Consider the following 21,202-nt stretch of genomic DNA (forward strand, 5'->3'; position numbering starts at 1 on the left):
CCAGACCTCATTTCAGCTGATTGTTCTCCGTGTTCTATGCATTTTTTGTACATCATAACGCATGTGGTTGCATTGATACTGCTGTTAATTTTTTTAAAATACCGTTATTCAAAAGGGAAAATAACTTTTTTCACTGCAAATATGAAAATGTTTCGGTAAAACCACTTTGTATATCTCTTTGAATGTCAAGTTTGTTTTTACAAGCAAATACTTTTCATTTGATATATCACTCGATAGTTTAAAAGCTGTTTAGAATAGTTGAATGAATTTTCTAATTTTATTAGCATTTATGCAAATTGCTTACCGGTGTAAATTATGCAAATTTAGGGATACGGCCTTACTTGATGGTTCAACATTGTCATTTTTTTTGAATTAGAGATGATAAGCTTTAAAATGACGTATGATGTGGCTGTATGATGTTGATGTATGTGATGAAATATTTATGATATTGTTATTCAAAAGGGGAAAAATATGTTTTCAATATAAATATGAAAATATTTAAGTGAAACCAATTTAAGTATCTCTTTCGATACCCATTTCGTATTTTACATGCTAATACCGTTCATTTGATATATCACTCGATAGTTTAAAAGTATGTTTAGAGTAGTGAACAATGAATTTGAAATTTTATACTGCATTTATGCAAATTGGATAACCTTGTAAATTATGCAAACCAGGGTTTATGGACGTACTTGAAAGTTCAACATTGTCAATTTTCTTTAGTAGAGATAATACGCTTTCAAATGATGTATGATGTAGCTGTATGTTGTAGCTTTATCTTTTAAAAAATTTAAAATATTGTTATTCAAGAGAGGAAAATATTGTTTTCAATATGAATATGAAAACATTTCAGTGAAATCAGTTTTATATGTCTTTGAATATCAAAGTTGTATTGTACATGCAAATACCTTTTATTTGATATCACTCAATAGTTTAAAAGTATGTTCACAGTAGTTAACAGTGAATTTTCTAATTTTACATCGCATTTATGCAAATTGGGTACCCGTACGAATTATGCAAATTAGGGGAGTATGGCCCTGATTGGCAGCTCCACATCGTCAATATTCTTAAAGTAGAGATAATAAGCTTTCAAATGACGTATGATGTGGCCGTATGTAAGGTGGGTACATTAAACTCCTAAAATAAGCCATTTTTGTGGATTCGCCGCTCGCCTATAAGCAGTGTCTTGTCAGGTACTTCACCTTGCTTCACTAGGCGTTGTGGCCGCTCGTCGTACATTTTCATGTAGATATTTGCCCTCTGTTCATAAGCGTGCCAGTTAGACTTATAAGGGTTCTTTGCAAGTGATTTCTCAATCACTTGTATTGCATTCTCATATTGCTTATCTTCGATGAGAAATCTAGCAAACTTGACTAGTTCCTTCCAACCGCCTTCATAACATCTATCAGCATCTTCAAAGCAAAGTGTGGGTCGCTCATAATAGTTGACAAGATCCAGTTGTTGTAGTTTTTCATGATTTTCAGGATGTGATCTTGCATCCATCAAATGTCTCCCTTTAATCAACAACATACCAATGTAACACCAGCATTGAGATTGGTAAAATCCATCACCACAGTTATCCAGGATATCTTTCAGAATCCGTAACAGAGCGATCACTTCGTTGGTGGCTTCTCTTTCTCCACCTTCACTTTTGTACCGGGGCTCCCGTTTTGCCAGCTTGTTGTATCGACAGACCAACATGCACATCTTCCATTTAAACTTCTCACCGTCTAGTGCAGCCAAACTTTCAGACTCTCTTGCAGCAGTTTCATACATAGAAACTGCTTCATCACAGTTTGGTGGCATTCTTGTCTTCTCATCGTAACAGTCGAAAGCTAGGGAATATGCTTGTTCTGCAACGCATCTAAGAAGTGCAGCGTGTCTCTCTTCTCGTAATATTATTCCCTTATTTTCAAATACTTCAGTAAGTTTATCCCTGTAGTCCTTGGCTTTCCGCTTCCTATTCATGCGTTCATAGACCGTTGCCAAATTAGACAGAGCATTCAAGTTGATCGAATCTTTCTCTAAAATTGCTTTAAATGTTTGGCATGCCTTCACCGTTTCTCCCTTTTGGAATTCTAGCACGCCCAGCATGTTCGACAAGCCATGGCGGAAATATCCAACTTCATTCTCTAGTTGTTTGCTGGTGCTATCATAACGAGCATTCAGGGATCGTTTGTCAACATCTTTGGTGAGTAGCAGCAATGGCAGACGAAAATGTCCGCAGTCAGCTGGAGACGATGGAAGAGTTTTCCTAAGTCGGCTTGCCATGGTGCTATAAGTAGAAACATGAATTATCAGAAGTAGAAGTAGAAACATGAATCAGTTTGCTAGAGTAACTCCAGAAAACACGCCAAGCCGAAATTATCTTTAGTAAGGTAACATACCTCCATCAAAACACCAACTTTATTGGTAAATGTCGGTATAAGCCAATTGACATTCAAGTTATTAATTTTTTTTTAACTCTATTTCCCTTGTCACAGGAATTGTTGATATCTGCGATTTGGAGCAGTAAGTCATTGCTTAATTATGACTGCATATCTGAAAAGTTACATTGCGTTAACGATCAGGCAACTTCAATGCAAAACAAATGAAACTCTAAAAAAAGAATTTTGTTCCGCAGTCCATCTAATTTCGACAGTTAAAAATGTGAGGTAAAATTCCCTGTATTTAAATTGTTGAGCCTACTATTAACAGCCAATGATACTGGCCCATTCAAAAATTGTGAACCATGTGTTTCTGGTAATACACTGACACTTCTAAGTCAAGACCTACCTGATTAGTAATTTTGTTAGTCAGTACACTTATTTTGAAGCCACAAAGTATTTCCTGTGCTCATCAAAGATATCTGGAGTACATGTGACAATCGCTATAATATTTACCTTTTATAATGACCACAAACATTCCATTAAACTGATTATCATGACATCATTCGTTCTCTATAAATTCGTCAGTTTCTTAAAATAGAAGTAAATTTACACTGACTTATTCCATTGTTCAGGAGTACAATGTTCATTAAAAACAACAATATCTGTCAGCCATTAATACTCACGTGAATTCTAGAGAATAGTTAGTGCATTTATCAAGGGGTATCTGCTTATTTGTTGATCGTGCATCTCTTAACATTTTGTTTTCATACCTTTTAAACTTTACAGTCATGTACGATTGTATTTCATTTTTGCGTATCGGGTGTCTGTCGACTTTTCACAACACATATACTGTCCAAAAGTCCAATCATTAACCCATTGGAGTTAATTACAACCAACGTGAAAGAAATGTATTAGATTCTTATTGCACACCTTGCGGATGTTCCAGTAAATGTGGTGGCTGCTACGTTAAGGTTCGAAGATGTAGCTGTGTTTTAGCACCTTGAAATATCGTTCACACATTTTGAAACGTACATTATTAGAAATTTATTAGACAATGCTAAATTCATATTGCGGAGTAAATTTGAGTACTAGATGTTTATGCCAATACATTACTGTGCAGTATCAGCAAAATCTCTTACAAAAACAGTAAAAATGCTAGCAAACCCATATTATGAAACACCATGTTGACATTTGTTCATAACTCAGTGGCAAGAGAGATGGCTTTCTTTTTTTTAATTGTACACATGCCTAATATAATACCTGATCTTCTAAAATGAACTTCATCATAATCAGCTCTCTTATAATTTTTTATGGAGTTGGCTATGTAAAAATCATGTAAAATGCAATTTCGACCATATAAATGATATGAATACCTACAGTTTTGAATAAGTGCTTTTCATTATAATAGCTAAAACACTACTCCAAAATAATACCCCACATGTTTGTTAATGATTTGTATGCGCCCTTATTGTGATGAAAGTAACCCAGATGAATATCAGTCATTGTATTTGGGTTGAGACAAAGGAGAATGAAAATTAATGTACAGTTTGGAATCGTCAGCATAAAACATGAACTGTGTCTATGAATTATGTCCTAAAGAATTGCTGTAAATAAACTAATAAATTAACGGTCCAAAGACAGATAATTGGAAACACCCCACTCAAGCACTTGTCCTTCCGACACCATCGACCCAACACACACCAACGCTGTCCCTCAGATAGGAAATGACCCATTTTAATACAGTGTCAACGATTCTAATTCAACTTAGCCATGCTTTTGTGAATGTCTGACAGCGTGATATTGTGGAGTTAAGGCTTATCATATAATAATGCAAAATATAATATTATAATTCTAATTCTTTTGATTACTGTAATAAGTTACACTTACCTGACAGATAGAAATGTTCTATGCCGGAGAAATGGTTGATTGTTTTGATTCGTCGATGGCAGTACAACAGCCACATCTCGTTAAACCGTTTATCTATTAATTTAGTTTTGGTATTCGGATTCAGTTCAAAGTATCATTCATTCAATTGTGCTTTGTATTTTGAGAGTACCATCCAGGCCTCGTACTCTTCACACCCTTAGCAGGTGTATGCATTCACTTTAAATTCATTGCGTTCTTTGCAGAAATTAAATCTGCTAAATGGATGTGCAATGTTTATTTTAGAGAATGTTGACTGCATGACAGGTAAACATACTCTTCTTTGCTAAACTTATGCCGTTCTTTTTTATTTCTTTAATATGAAGCGCGAACACGACAGGTACTAGTTAAATGGTAGCAAAAGTCATGTGATCTCCCTCTTACACAATAAAGGAAGACAAAGTCCACATATAAGTATTGTTAAAGCGAATATGGCCCGATGTTTTGACCCGTCCGACAAAACGAAAGGAGGACTTTGTCCGAGACACATGTTTACGCTGTAAAATTTACACACATCGACTTCTGATCGAGTGTCCTGGTACGAAGTACTGCGATCAGCTACAAAACGGCTAATTTCGTCAGTGATTTATGGTTAAGTTCGTGCATATATGTCGAGAACTGGTTAAAATCGAGCGGTATACTGTCGCCGGGTGTGATTCATTGCTATCATATCATAACTGTATATTGAAATTCTGGCATGGAACGTCAAAAGAGGATTTTTTGCTCAAGCCGAGAGCTAGGGCGTGTGCCAGCCGTGGTATATCACGAATATACAATGGTTCTTTTCGCGTCTCGATCAATCAGATCGCTGTTTTTACACGGTCAATATTCTGGTATGATATAATAGATGGTATTAATTACTGATATTACCAAAATGATAATTATGAATGCATTCAAGTTCAATTTGAGGGTTTAACCTGCACAGGTAAATCTAATACCGATTCGAACACACAAAGTACTGCACCTGGTCACCAAACAAAGACATTGCAATCCCCTCTATAAAGATGGTTGGTTCAAAAACACAGCTAAGTTGTTACAAATTTTCTGACTGCAACCCCTCCATGCATATTCCACATGCTGTAGAGTTCATGAAGCGTTTGCACAAAAATTATATAAGAATCAGTGGATAGATCGCTTTACTTGGCGAAAGGCAGCCTCTGGGAGAATTCTATCCACCAGCAGAGCTATCAAAATTAAATACTAGATTTTCGATATTCGAACCAACAACGTGCGGCACCTAGTCTTCTAGATAAATTGGTGCAAAACCAAAATTTTGTGCTCTCTATGATCGCCTCAACAACGAAGAACGGTTGCCGGAGACCCAACTCAACCTGCTATCCTCAATCTTTTTTTCATCAATATCAAATAATGCCATGTAGACTTCATATGGAAGAGTATGTGAACACTTCTGACAAAATTAAAATAGAACATCTGATAGATACATGTCAAAGCCGCACAAATCTGCATATGGACCGTCGACTATGTGTCATGGAACGAAGTACTTCGATCGACGACCTACAAAGAGCTTTTCTTCCATTGATATGCTCCATGGTAGTAAATGATATAAACAAACCAGATATGAACTGTAAATGCTTACGTGTTTCATTATATATTGAAGTTATGTGTAAATTTGAACCTTTGCCACATGTTTGCAACTTCATTGAAAGTATTATGATCAACATAATGAACAATATTCACCACAGATTAACTTAATAGGTCATTAAGTATTCAAATACGCAATTAGCTGAAATAGAAATAGTTAATTTCTTTGACTGCTGTCATTGTATCACCACTTTATATAGCAAGTGTAATTGCCTTTGGTCAAGTCCTTCAAACTATATATTCCAAACTTTGAAAGCTCATTAGATATGCAAACTATAAATTAGCTGACACGAAAACTTAAGTGCGAAATGACTTTCAATATTGGTATAACCTGGTATAATAATCAATGTACATAGCATGTTATGCCAACTTTGATCAAATAAATCCTGGTATATCCCAAATTCGGAAAGTTCATTAAATACACAAATTAGGAATTGGCTGAAGCAAAAATGCTTAATGCCTTTCAATAATGTTATCCTGCATAATAGTATGTTTAATGTACACAGTAAGTTTCATCAATTTTGGTCATGTAAATTCAAATATATATCCCTAATTTCAAAAATTCATTAAATATGCAAATTAGGAGCTGGATGAAGTAAAAATGCTTAATGACTTTCAGTAACGTCGTATCATAGTATCTTTATGTACATAGCAAGTTTCGTCAACTTTGGTCTAGTCAATACAGATAAATATCCCTGATTATGACAGTTCATTAACTATGCAAATAAGGAATTGGCTAAAGTTCAAATGCTTAATGACTTTCAATAATGTTCTATCATAGTATCTTTAATGTACATAGCCAGTTTCGTCAACTGTGGTCTCGTCAATTCAGATAAATACCCTAATTAGGAAAGTTCATAAAATATGCAAATTAGGAATTGGCTGAAGTAAAAATGCTTAATGACATTTAATAATGATCTATCATAGTGTCTTTAATGTACATAGCAACTTTCATCAATTTTGATCATGTAAATTCAAATATATCCTTAATTTCAAAAGGTCATTAAATATGCAAATTAGGATTTGGATGAAGTAAAAATGCTTATTGACTTTCAGTAATGTTAAATCATAGTATCCTCAATATGCATACCAAGTTTCGACAATTTTGATCGAGATATTTCAGATATATATGCCTAATTATTAAATTGCATTAAATATGCAAATTAGTAATTATCTTTCACGTCACCCCTTAATAACTTTCACAGCTGATATATCTTGATGTGATCAACATTTGTAGCAAATCTCATCAAATTGTGTGCAGTCGTTCTCAATGTATATCCGGTTTTTCTAAAATCATTAATTATGCAAATGAACAAAAAGTAAGCAAGCCACACCCACCAAAACTAATCAGTTCTTGCCATTTGCAAACTTAATCTACGTACCAGATTTGATTCTGATCTGATGAGCCGTTTTTGAGATATTGAGCACACAGACAGACAGACAGACAGACAGACAGACAGACAGACAGACAGACATCGCTGCGACATATGCTCACGTGTGTAAACACGTGAGCAAAAAAGAAGAATAAATCCTCTGAAATTAATTTGAATGATGTACAGGTTCAACCCTGTCAAGTTTGGCAGAATGTTAGTCTCTTAATTGTCCAAATACGAATATTTTATGATTGCTTTGTGGGTATCGCAAAATATTCAGGAAAAGTATATTTAAGTACTTGGAATGACTGGCATTTTAATGCTACTCATTTAGCAAACAGACACTATTAGATACTTGAAGATACTGTGTCTTGTGTTTTGTCAGCTTGGGCCATGCCAACAGTAATCATATTATTTGAGACGGCCTGAAAACATCGTACTAAAAAGCCGAACCTGCCGACAGTAATCCAAGCTATAAATAATTTACGGCCTTTACGGCCTTTGCAATGTAGCTTTTAAAATGAACGAAAAACAAATATCATAAGTTTTTGATTTTGACTCTCGTTGAACATTATAACATATGCGAGGTAAACAATAGAGGATTAATTTCTGGGTGTAAATATAAGAAAACACAGAAATGATCATCTAACGAATTGGGTAGATCATACATTTCTCATGTGTTTCTCAATTTCACGATGTGTGCAATTTTGTTTTGAAGAATAAATTCCATTGCAGTGGTTGCATTCAAATACCTTATTATATATCATATCACATGAGCTGAAAAACTATTTAAAATGACCATCATTCTCTTCCTTATCAGTCCGGAATTCATAAGATTTCATGGTCATACTCATGGCTCTAAATTTCACGATAATAGACTTGGTCAGATCACTTATTTATTCACTGATGTAAGCATAAGTAGATTTTACATTTGAGCAAATCAACATTTCGATGTCGTTATTTTTTTCTCGATTCTGTACGTTAACCGAAAAAACTGGAACTTTCAATCTCTGTACAGTAACCAAAATTAAGAATTAACACCTAAATAGAATACAAAAATATTTCACTATGGATTTTTTATAATTTTTATCATATCTGCTATGGCGGAGAATTATTCTTACTGTAACGATCATTCTCTTTCTTGGGCTCTTCATCTCTCCTGAATCCATACTAAGATTAAATGATGTAGAACATCATTTTGCTCCAAATTTCAGGAGCAGAGACCCATTCAAATCTTCTTTCCTCAATTACGTGACCCTCGACTAGTCTTTACGACAGAGTGATATCAAAATAACGATTTCAATGTTGTTTTATCTTCCTTGATTCTGCAACCGTAATCAGAAAGACCTTGGTATTATACTTGACACAAAACTTTCTTTTAACAAAAATGTAGACCATATAATTGTTGCCAAGGAAAATCACATTGCTGGTTTTATTGATCGTAATTTTAGTCTTATTTACAATACTCCTACTCTTCGTCGTTTGTTTGTAACAATTGTTTTTCCGATTTTAGAATACAACACTGTTATTTTTAATTTTATCTCAAAGCACGAAGTAATGAGAATGGAATCAATCCAAAAACGCTTTCTCCGTTTTCGTAAGGACAGCAGTGTATGGTGTAATTGTAACTATGACTAACTCTGCAATTTTTACAATATTCCACATTTGCATGTTCTTAGGGATATTTTTGATTGTGTATCTTACGTAGATGTCTTTTGTCACATTTAATTGAACAGATAGTGTATCTTTCTTTGGTCTCAATTTTCCTCGTTTGAGTACCATACGAAGGGACCTAATTTTTATATCTCATAGTAGAGTCGACGTTACAATAGAGAGGGTTTATTGGTCGCATTTCCCGCTTATTTAATTCACTCAACAGTATTAGTATTCTTGACATCTTTGCCAATTCAATGCAACTTTACAAAACAAACATCTTTGCAGTCTTGTCAGTGTGATTTTTAATCTTTCTGCCGTATGCTTCTTTTATGTAGTTTCTTCATTTTCAATTTTGTCGTTTAATAGATTTATATTTTATATTTCATGCTTTTTGCTTGTCTGTAAGTGGCTGCCAGCTGGCGCTGTTAACAAGAATAAAGTAAAATAAAATAAAATAAAATAAAATAAAGTAAAATAAAATAAAATAAAACCGTAAAAACTAGAACTCCCTATCAATTAAATGACCAGAAGTTAAAATCAAGAAGACAATTATAGCACAGTTAACTCTGATCAAATCGGTGATCAAACTGACAAAGTTGTTAAAGCAAGGATAGGTGAGAAGTTTTTATACTTAATTCAAGCACATTGCTGGTTTGTTAACGAGATTCTCACGACCCTCAACAGCTGAATTGTCAAGTGGTATCTGTAAAAGGTTTGACAGGGTCATTGTCAGTATTACTCCGAGATCTTGGTTTCATAATTTTTGCTCCTTTGTTCTTTGGTATGTTGAACTGAATCCTTGATTTTGAGTTCAAACAAAAAGTTAGCGTGTGTACGTAAAATAAAATAGACTTTTTTGTCGACCTGCCTTCCCATCATATCGATGAAATAGCAAGTATTTTACAGCCAGCAAAAAGTAAATTTGTTGTGCATTCAGAAATACTGCCGATAGATGCTGACCAGTACATTGGACATTGCACTGCAATGCTAGGTATTTGTTGTGGGTGGAGTTATCTCAGGAAATAAAACTGTTGGAGTAAGCCATAATCAAATTTTATAAGTCTGGAATGTTTGCTTAATCGAATGCTGAGAAACCTTTTACAACAATTTTTTGTGTAAGGACAGGAAAAGAAATGCGTCACTTTCGACATGAATCCGATAAAGAAAAAAAAATCAGGAGAAGAAATTAGATAGCATATAGCGTTTCTTTTGCTGAGTTTTTCTCTAGGCCGAATATAGACGCATTTCATTTGTAGAGGAAGGGATTGGATTTCATCATGTCCAGGGTAGTAGTTCGCACCAAAGCATTCGTGCCGACTCACTAATTCCGGATAAAAATATTCGTTATTTTAATACGTAATTTTATGAGAAATCAAGCAATGATCACAATAAATGTATAAACTCGACACAAATTGCTTATGCTACATCATTACTGATAGCAATGCTAAAAATATCTCCACACTCAAAATTCGTCGTGCAAAACTGGTATATATATCACATGAACTGGTCTGTATCTCCATCTGTGTGACGTATACCAGCACAGATAAGGAATCCATATTACCCCTGGGCCTGTTGTACGTCATCAACCGGAACTTTTTTTTCTGCAAGCGAACCGTTCGTACGTGCACGTCACGACACATGACCGATTTGTCGTGATCGATGCCGTGCTGTCATGGCATTTTGACAAAAAGGTGACCCACAAATCCAGATATGGAAGCATGGAAGGCACGCCCAACAAAATTTTGAGTTGCTAAGGCTCAAGCTATTCCCAAGAATCGATACCGTCGGTCATTTAAATGGCTCAGTAACATCACCGCTCCAGTCGTTAGGCTCAATGTGGATGTCGTCGTACCTGGCGATCGCCAAGCAACGTCGTACCTGGCAATATCCCGGTTGGCGATAAACCCGAAAGATACACCTCAACGAAAGTTCAACTTAATAAATGAGTACCTTATAATCTTCGGGAATCGACACAGAAGGCAGAAGTATAAAGTCATTCGACGAACAACGATAAATTTCCTTCATCACACAAATTATTCCGTTGTTTCTCGATCGGAATCAAACCTGCAGTGTATTAAAGGCTGTAGTGAATACATTACCTGTTGCCATAGCTCTGCAGTTATCTTTCTTTTGACGTAGAAGGATCAAAATTATCGTAACAAACTGAATGAATTTCGTCGCGATTTGTTTTACTTACGCGGATTACTTTCATTTAAAGAGTAAAGGGCCCGTCACCAAGGAGATACTTTCATTCGTAAATCCCATCAAGCTGAAATTTGATAAATCGAATAGTATCTCCACCAACCGGATTCGGTCACGTGAACGTGTCAATCATTGTCTCACGCTGTACCGACAAGTCGGCCATCGGTGGATACAGCCACAGGTACTTAAATCAACCAGTGATTATGGTGTCCAATCCATGCCAAAATTACTACTTTGATTTTACAACACAACATGCCATTCCGAATTCTATTTTACAATTCAACATGCTATTTCACAACTCAACATGCTATTTGACAACACATCATGGACTTCCAAATCCTATTTTACAACTCAACATGCTCTTCCCAATTTCATTTGACAATTCAACATGCTATTTCACAACTCAACATGCTATTTGACAACACATCATGGACTTCCAAATCCTATTTTACAACTCAACATGCTCTTCCCAATTTCATTTGACAACACATCATGGACTTCCAAATCCTATTTTACAACTCAACATGTTCTTCCCAATTTCATTTGACAACACATCATGGACTTCCAAATCCTATTTTACAACTCAACATGCTCTTCATTTGACAATTCAACATGCTATTTCACAACTCAACATGCTATTTGACAACACATCATGACTTCCAAATCCTATTTTACAACTCAACATGCTCTTCCCAATTTCATTTGACAATTCAACATGCTATTTCACAACTCAACATGCTATTTGACAACACATCATGGACTTCCAAATCCTATTTTACAACATTACAATGGAAATCAGTTTCGTTGAATAGTGAAATACAAAGAAAGTGATTGTTTGTCATATGGTTGGTGAATATTTCCCATTTTATGTACCGATGCAAGCTGCCTGAATTGTTGAATTCTTGTTAATAGCCTTGTTCACGGTTACAGGTTTGTTACTAAATATAGCTGTACGCGCGCGACATCGGACACGCAGCTTGAAATGCGGACAAATTTTATCAATGTTGCATGCGTGGCTGTTTTTGCAGCTTGTACTCTGAGTCGTGAATATGTTTTTTAGTATTCACTGTTACACTAGCAGTCGCCCACTGAGATGTATTTTCGTCGTTCTTGCATGCGTAATTTTCAAAAGCGTAATCTAAAAATGCGGACAATATTTATTTTTGCATATTAATGAGAGAACAGTGACGTAAACTGTGAACGGCCCTATTAATCATAGTGTAAAGACCCACAATACAGTTGTTAACAATCGATATCACAGATATGATTTTTATATTATCTTATATCTCGAATTACTTTACGATGCAAAACTTCAGTGAAAGAAAAACATATGATGAACAGAACAAAAAGTTATAAAAATAAAAAAGTTACTTCATTTACTGGCCACGATTATACCCTTCAGATCTCCCCTCCCCCCCCTTCTTGGCCAAAGAATCATAGTATATCTGATGCAGACTAAATAAAAATGTTTCAGAAAGTAACTTTTGACGGATTTTTTTTCCTTTTACCTAAGTGCGTCATCTGTTTTTCTCAAGTTTCTTTGGCTGATTATTTTTATTGAAATTTGTGGGGAATTTTTTTTTCGAAAATTTTCCACTCCCCAATGGTCCACCCCTTGCCGGCTAAAGGCCTCCCACCACAGCCCTGCTGACCGCCATAGGCAAAACCAACCACTGGTTGCAACGCGCAGTTTCTCCACCGAAACAATCGGTTTTTTTTTCACCCAAATCGTGATCGATCTCCTATTTTGAGCACGCTCAACTTGTCTAGATGCACGATGAGCTAAGCTGTGCTTTTGAACTTAGACAAAGCCTATTTTCATCTCTCTATGCGATGGGACCATATCCGTATCAGATGCGCCATATAGTAAATCTCGGTCTTTCACGATAAGCCTCCCACGCACGGTGCACAATAGACAAAACTGCTGATTGCAGCGCGCAGTTTCTTTTCCAAAAACAGGCAATTTTTAATTTATAATCGTGATCGATCCTAGTTTTCGAGCACGCTCATTTTGTTTAGATACACAATGTACTAAGCTGCGTTTTTAGACTTGTGCAAAGTTCGCATTTCTCTCTCTGTGCGAGGGGACCATTTCGCGTCCGCCATTTTGAATCTTGTTCGATAGCTAGTAACACTGCCCTGCTCCACAGAGCTAGCTTTAGAATGGGATGTTGAATTGTGAAATAGGATTTGGAAGTCCATGATGTGTTGTCAAATGAAATTGGGAAGAGCATGTTGAGTTGTAAAATAGGATTTGGAAGTCCATGATGTGTTGTCAAATAGCATGTTGAGTTGTGAAATAGCATGTTGAATTGTCAAATGAAGAGCATGTTGAGTTGTAAAATAGGATTTGGAAGTCCATGATGTGTTGTCAAATGAAATTGGGAAGAGCATGTTGAGTTGTAAAATAGGATTTGGAAGTCCATGATGTGTTGTCAAATGAAATTGGGAAGAGCATGTTGAGTTGTAAAATAGGATTTGGAAGTCCATGATGGGTTGTCAAATAGCATGTTGAGTTGTGAAATAGCATTTGAATTGTCAAATGAAATTGGGAAGAGCATGTTGAGTTGTAAAATAGGATTTGGAAGTCCATGATGTGTTGTCAAATAGCATGTTGAGTTGTGAAATAGCATGTTGAATTGTAAAATAGAATTCGGAATGGCATGTTGTGTTGTAAAATCAAAGTAGTAATTTCGGCATGGATTGGACACCATACAGTGATCGCGAAGCCTCCATGTACGTTTACAGGAGGCTTCGCGATCACTGGTTGATTTAAGGTAGAACGCACCTCGGGGACAGATATTCGGACTCTCAACTTTTACAATTCTCTTCTGATATACCACATGTGGGTGCTCATTTTAAAGCTCTTGGTGAAAGAAAACTTTTCACCGGCTTAGTTTTTCGAAATTCGAAAATTTTTATTTTTCTCCATAGAGTTAACACAGGGATGGCATTCATTTTGAATTACAAATATTCATAAAAAAATCTTTGGTAATTTGTTCCTCTAGCACCAAAATTTGCACTGTGATCCCCAATTTTTATTGTTGATTTTGAAAACAATGATTGAAATATTCCTTGAGGAGAGGTTGACAAAAGTTTAAGTCTTTCATTTCGAGGTGCATACTACCTTAAGCACCTGTGGATAAGCTTATAGCTTCACGGTGCCGTGCTAGCGACGGATAGCTATAGTATTCAGTGTCATTTAGAATATTTACAAATAGATTTATGAAGTAAGTGCAACGACACGATCGAAACAATAATTCTCATTCTCAGAGATTTCGTGGCTTTTCAAAATATCACACTAATTTACGACCTTAGCGAACGCGAAAGATTCCGTTCGTAGGTGTGTACTTTATTGCATGTTTGTGCCCACAACGCGCTGCCGTCACCAGTCTCTGCCGGTGTCAACTCGTCAATCCCGATCTCGGTCATCAACGTTTTCCTCTTACGGATGTTTGCAGTGACACATATCTCACCCGTAGATACATCCTAATTTTGTTACTTCACGGAAACTCTGTTTTGAGTGTTGTCTGAGTCAAATTTCGAAGTACTTTGGATGCCACAGCGCTGCACACAGCTCAACAGCTTATGTCTTGGCTACAACCTTATGCCGCCGCGGTGCAAGTTTGATTCCGAGCGAGAGTTTACTGATTTTTTGTGCGATGATTCTATTGTACTCATTTATTTAGTTGAACTTACGTTGAGGTGAAGGTTTTCGGTTCTATCGCCAACCGGGATCGGTACGACGTCCACGACTCGACTCGAGCCGCGCTAGCCGCGATGTTACTGAGCCATTAAAATAAAACTATCGACGGTAAGCTTATCTCCATTCCATTCTCGGGAAAAGCTATAGTTCTAGTACTCGAAATTTCGTTGGACAAATAGCCTTCTATGTTTCCATGTCTGGATTTATCGGGTCACCTTTTGTAAAAAATGTCGTGAGAGCTAGCACGGCATCGATCCAACAAATCGGTCTATGTCGCGACGCCTGCATGTATGAACGAAAAAAGTTCCGGTTGATGACGTACAACAGGGGTAATTCGGATTTCTTATCCGTCTTGTTCTACGTCACACAGGTGGCGATTCGGGCCAGTTCATGTGATGTACGTACGGTATGTATGTATGTATGTATGTATGTATGTATGTATGTATGTATGTATGTATGTATGTATGTTTGTGTGTGTGTGTGTATGTATGTATGTATGTATGTATGTATGTATGTATGTATGTATGTATGTATGTATGTATGTATTTATGTATGTATGTAGGTATGTATGTATGTATGTATGTATGTATGTATGTGTATGTATGTATGTGTGTGTATGTATGTATGTATGTATGTATGTATGTATGTATGTATGTATGTATGTATGTATGTATGTATGTATGTATGTATGGCTGTATGGTTGATGGTTGTATGGTTGTACGGTTGTATGTATGGTTGTATGGTTGTATGGTTGGTTGGTTGGTTGCTTGGTTGCTTGGTTGCTTGGTTATACATATGGATATATCGCATGTCCTAAAGTTAAGGAGAGGTGAACAGAATTCCGAATAACAGTTGCCAAATATACAAAAGTTCAAATGTAGCAAAACATTAAAAACACACTTTTAAGAAAAAGTCATGTTGTTAAAAATAAGTTTAACAATTAAACTTATTCACAAATACTTTGTAAACGCAACTTACTAGTAATTGAGTGAAAATTCAAACTGTTGACTAAATATCATTTGTCCACAACATTCGGCCAACTACGAACTGTTCATGGCTATCTAACATTTGGTTGAGACGCGAAAGTTGGGTAAAAATTTGTTTCTTTACATCGATAGTGTGACATCAAATATTTACATAACGCCTACATAGTATATTTTATCATTTCCAGGTTTGTTATGACCACTGATGATGGTCAAAATATAGTGACAGACAAGAATAGACCGGCAAAACTTCATTTCAACTAAACGACTTTATTTAGTCCAATTGTACCCGGAAAAATCAAAATTAAAGTGTTTTTGGGATGCCCGAAACAAAGGGTCCAAGATCGGGGCCCAGAATGAATGAACCTTGATATTGAAGTTCTCATTTGTGCTATCAATGCATTCTTTTAGTTGACACCACGCCTAAATGAACTCTGCTGTCACTCCGAATCTCTGAGTATAGTATTATTCATGAGGATTTGAACTTTCGATAATCTGTTGCAGTGTCATTCCAGTTGTTCTGAGTGCATATCTATCAACATCACGGAATTCTTCACGAAATGTACGTGAAAGTCCATTAATCGTTTTCCGTATGCTCTCCTTTTCGTACAAACCGTGGTATTTCTGAACGTTTATTACAATGGCTGCCAAATCATCACTTTGTGGAATACTGTACTGTCGATGTTGCCGAAGTCGGCGGAAAAGGGCATTCAGCAAAGCCGAGAAATTACCGTAACGCTGTCCTTCACATGAACTTAAGGCTTCTTCAAACTTGGCAGCAGCATTTGAATATTCCTTGGCGTACATTAAACAATCGCCACTTACTTTTAGATACTGTGCAGTTACATGTTCTTCCATGTCGCCCACATTCTTTATCTTTGCCAATGTTTCAAATGCCTTCTCTAAGGCATCCATATCTTCCACTTCATAATCAAACCATCGTTTTTGATTTTGACACAAACGGATTTGTAGTCTGGCCATCTGTAACAAAATCGTCGGGCTGTAATCCATCACCTCTAAACACAATCCCAAATCTGCTTCTGCTTTCCTAAGCAGTGTCTTGTCAGGTACTCCACCTTGCCTTCCAATCCGTAGTGACTCTTCGTCATACATTTTCACGTAGATATTTGCCCTCTGTTCATAAGCGTGCCAGTTGGACTTGTCAGGGTTCTTTGCAAGTGACTTCTCGATCACTTGCATTGCATTCTCATATTGCTTATCTTCGATGAGAAATTTGGCAAACTTGACCAGTTCCTTCCAACCGCCTTCATAACATCTATCAGCATCTTCAAAGCAAAGTGTGGGTCGCTCATAATAGTTGACAAGATCCAGTTGTTGCAGTTTTTCATGATTTTCAGGATGTGATCTTGCATCCATCAAATGTCTCCCTTTAATCAACAACATACCGATGTAGCACCAGCATTGGAATTAGTAAAATCCATCACCAAAGTTACCACGGACATCTTTCAGAAAGTGTAACAGAGTGACCACTTCATTGATGGCTTCATTTTCTTCTACAGCACTTTGATACCAAAACCCCCGTTTTGCCAGCTGGTTGTATCGATATATCAACATACATAACTTCCAATTATACCTCTCACCGTCTAGTGCTGCCGAATTTTCAGACTCTCTTAGAGCATTTTCATACTTAGAAATTGCTTCATCACAGTTTGGCGGCATTCTTGTCTTCTCTTCGTAACAGTCGAAAGCTAGCGAATATGCTTGTTCAGCAAAACACCTAAGTAGAATAGTTTGTCTCTCTTCTCCAGAGAATCTTCCTTGATCTTCAAATACTTCAATGAGTTTATCCCTGTATTCCTTGGCTTTTCGCTTTCTGTTCATGCGTTCATAGACCGTTGTCAAATTGGACAGAGCATTTAAGTTGATAGAATCTTTCACTAAGATTTCTTTGAATGTTTGGCATGCCTTGACCATTTCTTCTTTTTGGAATTCTAGCAAGCCCAGCATGTTCGACAAGCCATGGCGGAAATATCCAACTTCATTCTCAAGTTGTTTGGTAAGGCTGTCATAACGAGCATTCAGGGATCGTTTGTCAATATCTTTGCTGAGTAGCAGCAATGGCAGACGAAAGTGTCCACAGTGAGCTGGAGACGATGGAAGAGTTTGCCTAAGTTGGGTTGCCATTATGCTGCAAGTAAAATTTGGATTATAATTGCGTGTTACTTTGTTTTCACCAAAGGTTAATGTTACTCAATAAATCAACTTGAAAGTAGATTAAGATATTGTAAAACTTGTACCCTTCATGTGCCTTGATATTATGGCAGTGTACATAACCCCCTTGTTTATCAGCAGCCAGAGTAAGGTTGTCATGATGATTCAAGTAACCATGCAGACGGAGAGGAAGGATTTGTCTCATTTGTAGACTATAGTTTCCATTTAGCTTTGATCATCTTACGACGGCCGTCAGTGTGGTAAAGTTGACAGCACAGAAAATAGTAAACCGTAGATTTTACAACGGTTAACTTTTTCGGAATTCCTTTTCAACACTATTGTCATTCCCTCTTATCATATTGTTTACGCTTCTAGTTGAAGAATGTTAACTTTCTAAAATATGCAAACTAGGGAAACTGCTCGTCTCAGTGTGGCACAAACTTTTGTTGCAAGTATTATGAATGTAGGTTCTGACAACAGAAATGTTAATGTCAACTGTCAGAATGTTTGCTTTGTCAGAATGCCAAATAACTGGGTTTGTGGACGTAGCTTGAACGTGTGGAAAGAAAATTTTATCGGATATTATCTATTGAAATGATGTCAATCATGAAGATGAAGTCTGATGAACATGACTACCAGATAACACACAAAAAATACATAATCTTTTCTCTCCGAAGGCCTGCAAAAGTATGGTACTTTCAAAATATGCGTATATTAGTATTGAGTGGTAACTCTTGATAATGAAAAGCAACTATTTTATGATTTTTGCATTGAAATAATCCGTGACAAAGTGCGGCCAACCTGTTTACTACAACGAGATTTCAATAAAGGAATTTGAAAATATATTTTGGGGTGATTTTGAGGTGAAGTAAAATCTGTTGCATATCAAAATATACCTCTATTTCTATTTTCTATTTCTAATATCAATTTATCAGTATGAACTAAGCACAGAAAGCGGCCAAGCGCTCTGTCCAGTTTATTTATCAGCCTGACGTAAATTGAAAATAGGAAATGCTGGCTATTTCCTATTTTTAATTTGGCGCAGACATGCGGAATGACATGCAGCACCACCACACGGACAGCAAAGTGAGTGCGTCCGACATAATTGATTCATGATTAAATTGTAACATAAATGTATCAACAATTTGTCCCGCGAATTGAACAGACTTTGACGTCAAGATACACTGACTCTTGTTTTAATTGGCACATGCTCACGTAATTAGCTTGAAACGAGAGAAGGCAGATAAAAAAGACCATCCCGTATTGTAGCCCTGTGTACGTTGCTGTGTGATCAACCAAAGCCCTGCTGACTGTCATATACACAAAACCGGCGACATGCGGTCCCAGTTTGGACCGCGCACGAAAAACTACTTGTCTAACTACTTTCGTGCGAAATCGACTGTGCACGTGCCTACCCGAATAACTACCGCTCACAGACTGTAAAAAATGCTCTCGTGACGTACCAAACCGTTTAGTTTGCCAGCGATGCTCTGTCAAAGGGCCCTGTGGCCAGCCATATCTGCATGAACGTGACTGATGGCCAGAAAAGAAAAGGCACCAGAACTGTCGACAGTCTACGTTTGTTTACGCGTCCCAACCAGGCCCAGACAACAAGAAGAGATCAGCTGTCCCTGGCATTCGTTCGGTTTGATAAATTTATTGAACTGTTAGTCGCTGCATTTATGAAAAAAAAAGACCTTACCCCCAAAAAATTGCTACAAAGGTTTCTCAACGGATTTTGATAGAGTCAAATGTGCTTAATAACATATTAAAAGTCTACCAAAATCTGACCACCGAAACGCGTCATTTTCAAGATGGCGTCCAAGATGGCCGCCATATACTTAAAATGGCCATAACTATACCCAAAAAAATTGCTACAAAAGGTTTCTCAACGGTTTTTGATAGAGTCAAATGTGCTTAATAACATAGTAAAAGTCTACCAAAATCTGACCACCGGAAACGCGTCATTTTCAAGATGGCGTCCAAGATGGCCGCCATATACTTAAAATGGCCATAACTATTTAAATATTAAACCTAGACTAGTGATGTCTGTGTCTACCACCATGTTTTAGTGGTTTAGGAATCCAACTATCATATCTAGATTATAGGCAAGTGGTCATAAGTCCCATAATTTGCATATTTGTACATGTATTAAAAATAATCACTGTCACATTCTTCGTCCAGAACATGTTGCTCATGTGGATTTTCACAATTTCCGAGGTTAGGTAGTAAAGGGAAAGCAACTCCACACATCGTTCATATTTGGGTTGTTTGCGTTTTGTGTATGAAATTGTGTATAATATAAGTGTATGTCATGTTTGGCTGTTTTAAGAAAAGTGTTGCTTAGCCATGGTGAGACGTATCCGTAATCTACGTGTCTTGATGTTACTCCACACTGGAGCGGAGAGACAAGTGTGACACTGCGATCCGTTGGCGCTGCATTTCGAAAACAGAGTTTTCTTCATCAGTCGCTTAAAATTCATTCTTGATTGGTGAGACGTGTTGAATGGTTGATTGTTTTTATTTGGTAGTATATTAGTTCCACTTACGTTTGGTGTTCTAGTAGGGAAGCTAGAAAGTCTACTGGTTATTCTTGTTGTGTTTGTGTAGGTTCGTGTGAACCTGAGTTCGAGCTGTCGTCGCTTTTGTGAAGTCTGGCACTTATAAGTCTATCGCCTATATTTCTGTTCCTTCTATATGCGATTATTGGTTGATTTTGGAACAGTTTTTTTTAGTGTTTCGTCTTTTTCAAGTTCACTTCAGTTTTCTGTCAGGGCTTGCTTGATTTTTGTCATTTCGATGTTACGGGCTATATGTTGTTATGAAGACTACTGTATTGTTGGTGGCGTTCTTTCTTTCTTTTTGTTGTTCAAGCTGTCTTTTTCTGCTTTTATGATCTGTTTCTCTGATAATGCGTTCTATTTCATTTTTAGCTCATATTTGGTATGTACATAAATAACAAAAACAGCTTTTATGGTGAGTCGGTGGCGTCTGTGTGTCTCTATGTATGTATGTGGGTATGTTAGTGCGGATGTATGTCCGTCACACGCAAAAGCTCCCTTACCGCCAAAGCTATCATCTCAGTATTTGGTGTACAGGTAGATGCAGGGGCTGAGACGTGACGTTGTTCAAATGGACGTCAAAAATGTGCAAATGAGGTAAGAAAAAGGAAATCCTGCAAATATGTAGGGGGGTGGCATGCCAGTGACTGAAACA

General features: G+C 36.7%; 1 protein-coding gene across 1 annotated transcript; it reads right to left on the minus strand.

Moving 5' to 3' along the window:
- Positions 1-1,137: 1,137 nt before the first annotated feature.
- Positions 1,138-2,271, minus strand: LOC139145989 (tetratricopeptide repeat protein 22-like). Its single transcript, XM_070717437.1, has one exon. It carries the CDS (start codon positions 2,269-2,271, stop codon positions 1,138-1,140), a length of 1,134 nt encoding a protein of 377 aa, XP_070573538.1.
- Positions 2,272-21,202: the final 18,931 nt, after the last annotated feature.

This window comes from Ptychodera flava, chromosome 12 (genome assembly GCF_041260155.1).
Source record: "Ptychodera flava strain L36383 chromosome 12, AS_Pfla_20210202, whole genome shotgun sequence".
In the NCBI taxonomy this organism is placed as follows: Eukaryota; Metazoa; Hemichordata; class Enteropneusta; family Ptychoderidae; genus Ptychodera; species Ptychodera flava.